A 4,725-nucleotide genomic window follows, 5' to 3' on the forward strand; every position below is an offset into this window, starting at 1 on the left:
CTGATCTGTAATACACTTTTGATCTTGAAGTATCATAAACATTATTTTAGCTTCATTTATATATGTAGTGATACTGTATAACCACAGAAGGAAACAAGCTCACCTGCTCTCTTATTTCTTTTAATTTTTCCACTTTCTTGAGCTTTGTCATATATTCCTGGACTTCTTTTAGCCCCATATCTGTGCAGAGACGAACTAAAAATCGGAGGCCTAATTGAAAAGTAAAACATTGTTAAAAGAAGGCTTACAAGCAGGTCAAACTACAAGTGCATCCTAAGAGAACAGGACATACAGTATGGCAAATAACGCAAGTAACTGAACACCAGGTGACTCTAGTCCAGTATCACTATACAAATTGTGATATTTTGCAAATAATTCAACATTTTCTGTGATACAGTGTCAAACAGGAAAGTCTGAAATCGGTTAATAGTCTGGTCTAGCTTCTGCTTCCACTTTGTAGAAATGACATTCAGAAAAATATTAGCATCCTAAAAGGTTTACTAAAAGCTCTATGCCTCTGAAATATGTGTGACCAATATGAACACGACTTTTTGTTTATAACTTTGAAGAGTCATAGTATTGAAATTCTCTTGTACAGAAGAGCTGCATGATTCCTCTTTAAAAAAAGCAGTAAGTTTGTTAAAGCAGAATGATACAATTTTATTTTAAAATACAGTGAGTGTTCTTCCCACACAGCATTTGAAAGCATGGCAACCTTGTATTTCAGAATTAATTGAGGCACAGTGTGGGATATGAGGATGCTTTCACAACCAGTGACAACCCCTATTTTCTACAGGGCTTCTTCTTTTAGAGTACAGGTGTGATTGATTCTGCAAAATGTCTTACTCTTCAAAGTTATGTTTTCTGTAGTTTAGTTTGAAATTCTCTACAGATTTTCCAGAGACTGGTTGGCCAACTATACTTAAAAACCCAACAACAAAGCCTCACCCTCTACATTATTTTGGAAGGCCTGGCTTTGGTAAAACTTAACAATAAGATTTTCTCATACTTAGAAACTTACAGCAGGAGTTTCAACTAGCAGGGACTAGAAGTAAAAATACTTACATTTTATCATAAGAAAGATCAAGTAAGTAACATAGTTATAAAATTCAGGAAGTATGTATGAGAAAGAACTCAATCAGTTCATGATAGCTAAAGTTTATTTTCATCTCTCTTCTTCAGCATTACCCTAATACTCCTTAAAACACATTTAGTGTTGCCACAGAAAACATGCAGCACCAGCATGAATAAAAATATTAGTTCATTAAAACATTTTCATATGAAAAATATTTACATCATACAATCACTAACACACATATTCAAGGTAACAATGTTTCCTTTGATAGTTATACCACTCAATGAAACAACTTACATTCAACATTCTCTGGGAATTTTCTGTGAATGACTTTGTATTTTTCAAGAGCTTTCTGGTAGTTACCTGCAAACAAAACAAACATCTCCTATCCAAATATCCAAACATAAAAAAGAATATCTGATGAGAAACTGTTACAGTTTAACTTCCCTTCATCTTTTTAGCTTGAGTACATGATTTAATATTATAAGACCACATTTGACAATTCTTTAATTACTGATAGTAAAAATTAAGAACATCTGAAAACATCCAAATTACTCTGTAAATAACAAAATTAATAAAGAGGAGTTTCCTGATTTTTTGCCCTTTTTTGACCTGTCTCTAGGACCCCATTGTTCTATGACACATCTCCTAGACAAGGTGTATCAAGCATACCAGGGCTTATCTGAGGCTGCAAATGTATGGATCGGTCAAATAGAAACGTGTAACAGTTGAGCTCCGATTACCCCTCCTTCCATCAGAATACTGTGTGTATCTCCTTTGCCCAGATCTGGTAGTGAAGTAACTATTCTTTATGACTTTTGCCTTCAATTTTGGCTCATCTTGATTATTACAAAAAGGACTGATAGACCCTGTGAATCTAAAACCTCATATCCATAAAATATCTGACAAAAAGCTTTGTCGAGATATCACTATTTTTATTTTCCTAGTGCGAGGTAGAGATCAAACTGACCTCCTACGTGTTAACACAATAAGCTGGAAATTTTGCCAATTAATCATAAGCTATCTAAAAAGGAGCCAAAACCATTGTGTTTCTTTCCTGGGAAAACAGTTAATCTGTCTAGCTTTGGGTGGTGCTGACTGTTAATTCACTGACTTCCTTAGGTCCTGTTCCTTTTCCTCACTGTTGTATTAAATAACTGAGCAGAGTGAGAAAATGCACTTATTTATTAGGGAAGTCTGTTCTGCAAAGTTCTAAAGAAGCATAAAGGAGAGTGTCAAAATGGGACAGCAAGAAAGAAGAGTATCATTTACATCATCAAGCATCTTGAATGCATTTTAGGTGATGAAAAAACCCAGAAAGACAGAAGTCTTTCCCTTTTGCTTACTGGCATATTATATTGTCAGTAAGAAAATACAGCCCATTAAGACTGTCTTTTGTTTGTGTAATGCAAATACTATTTGAATAGTGAAAAAATATATCTGCTGTTGAAAAGGAATGGGAATTAAGCAACTTTAAAATCTAATTATTTATGTTAGAACAGATGGTAGCATAACTAAATTTAAAAAACCTTCTATCAGATCATTTATGCTGTACTATCTTCTTTATTTTACTTATTTAACAGCACAAGGAGTGTTTCATGCATAAGCCAGTACAGGCACACTTCCTGGACTTAAAAGACAAGTCATGTTTTATTACATAACAAAATAATATATAACTGAATTTCCAAATCAACTTTAGGACCAGTATTCACATCAGGCAGAAAAGATCAAAAGGAAAAAAAACCCAAAACATCAATTAAAAATATCATAGAATCATAGGATCACAGAATGGTTTGGGTTGGAAGGGACTTTTGAAGATCATCTAGACCAACTCCCCTGCCATGGGCAGGGACATCTTTCACGGGATCAGGTTGCTCAAAGCCCTGTCCAACCTGACCTTGAACGTTCCAGTGATGGAGCATCCACAGTTTCTCTGGGCAACCTGTTCCAATGCCCCATCACCTTCACTGTACAATATTTGTTCCTTATGTCCAATGTAAGTCTTACCCTCTTTCAGTTTAAATCTGTCACTACAGGCTCTGGTAAAATGTCTGTCCCCATCTTTCTTATAAGACCCCTTCATATATTCCCCAGGCTTCTCTTCTCCAGGCTGAACAACCCCAATTAATTAAAAAAAAAGTTACAAAACTCCAACCAATTACAAAAAAGTCACAGAACTTACCAGTTCTCCTGTAGCAACTGGCAACCATCAGCTGCCACTTTACTTGTGTTGGTCTGAATATAAATAAAATAAAATTATGCACAGTGCCAAACAATGAATAGGCAAAATAATCTGCATAGCACTGATAAAGACCTACTATTAAAGCACTCTTAAAATTTTTCACCTAGCATATTGCCTTCCTAGGAAGAATTTAGCCTGCTCAGTCCATACACAGTTTACCCCTGTGTCATGCTCCTGTGTTCAGGCCTCGATGTCACTCATTTGTAGTCCTATGTTAGAGTCTTTCTCCTGCTCATTATTCTGTGCACCAGACACAATTAGTAGATCTGACATGTGAACCACTAATCTTTGTCTGAAGTACAGAACGCAATGCAGGAGAAAAAAAATGCTAAACTATATTCTGAGGAAGTCCCACCAACAGGGTCCCAAGCATGCCCAAGGGAGCTCTGCCAGAAAGCACACTTCCCACTTACAGCTTCGAACTGTGGCTTCTCCTCTGTGTCATCACCTCAATGCCCTAGCTGTTACCTGTCCTCTTTTTAGCACATAATGGTGATAGATACTGTCAGAAGAAATATTTGACATGTTTTAGAATGTATGACAAAACTGCCAGACCTTCTCCTTATTCTTATCAAGGTAATGTGAAAATTAGGAAATTTTCATGTCAACAGTGTAAGGATGCTCTGCAAGCCAAAGTACTTTTCACATGTGGCTTACGATTCAACAGTAGCATAACCAAAGGCACTGTATGCTAACATTTTCAGAATAGTTTTGTACTTATTCTCTTCAGTTTTTCCCTCCAGTCACAGCACAGGCCATTTTTAACTCTAAATAATGTTTGTCTGGTTGTTGCCAAACAAGCTTATGAAAGACAGCTGCTTCACCTTTTTTAGTTTCAGCTGAACATGTTTCCTGCAAACAATAAGGGCAGCCAAGCAGACACCATAATAAAGTTTATTACGCAGTTCAGTATGAAAATTCTAGAGAGACTAAATTGACAGCAGCCAGCATTAGCTGCACAACTCCTTTTATGAATGATAGATTTGTGCATGCTGGTAAAATGCAGAATGATAAAAAACTGTTTCTCAATTCATTATCTAATATGTTACCTTAGAATGCAATTTAAAATGTAATTATTGAGATTAAGACACTGAGTAACATTAAACAATGTTAAACTAAAAAATGCTGGTCGTGGTTAAAATAAAGTTACCATTTTAAAATGTAACTTTATTTACAATTAGTAGCAATTTCTAACCCAACATTCACATTTAACAACTAGCATATCTAGACTGTATTCTTAATACCAAATGAACACCAAAACATCTATGTTCTGTTTTCTACTATTAACAGCCTCATCCCACAGAGAAATAATTTATCTGTCTCACAGATAGATTACAGTTACCAATAATAGTGAAGAATTTTATTTGCCAATTATTCATAAGTACTTTACAATCCACATACTTCATGT

General features: G+C 35.3%; 1 protein-coding gene across 1 annotated transcript in view; it reads right to left on the reverse strand.

The window, feature by feature from the left end:
• LOC104469835 (intraflagellar transport protein 88 homolog) overlaps positions 1–3,352 on the reverse strand; it is a 17,734-nt gene extending 14,382 nt beyond the window's left edge. Inside the window, exons 1-3 of the mRNA XM_010084546.1 lie at positions 3,258–3,352; positions 1,373–1,438; positions 104–210 (exon numbers count right to left, since the gene is read on the reverse strand). Of these exons, the coding sequence (XP_010082848.1) occupies positions 104–210; positions 1,373–1,438; positions 3,258–3,285 (201 nt within the window). The 5' untranslated portion in view covers positions 3,286–3,352. The remainder of the gene's footprint in view (positions 1–103; positions 211–1,372; positions 1,439–3,257) is intronic.
• Between the last annotated feature and the right edge of the window lie 1,373 nt (positions 3,353–4,725).

The sequence above is a fragment of the Pterocles gutturalis genome, unplaced genomic scaffold (genome assembly GCF_000699245.1).
Source record: "Pterocles gutturalis isolate BGI_N339 unplaced genomic scaffold, ASM69924v1 scaffold1350, whole genome shotgun sequence".
Taxonomy (NCBI): Eukaryota; Metazoa; Chordata; class Aves; order Pterocliformes; family Pteroclidae; genus Pterocles; species Pterocles gutturalis.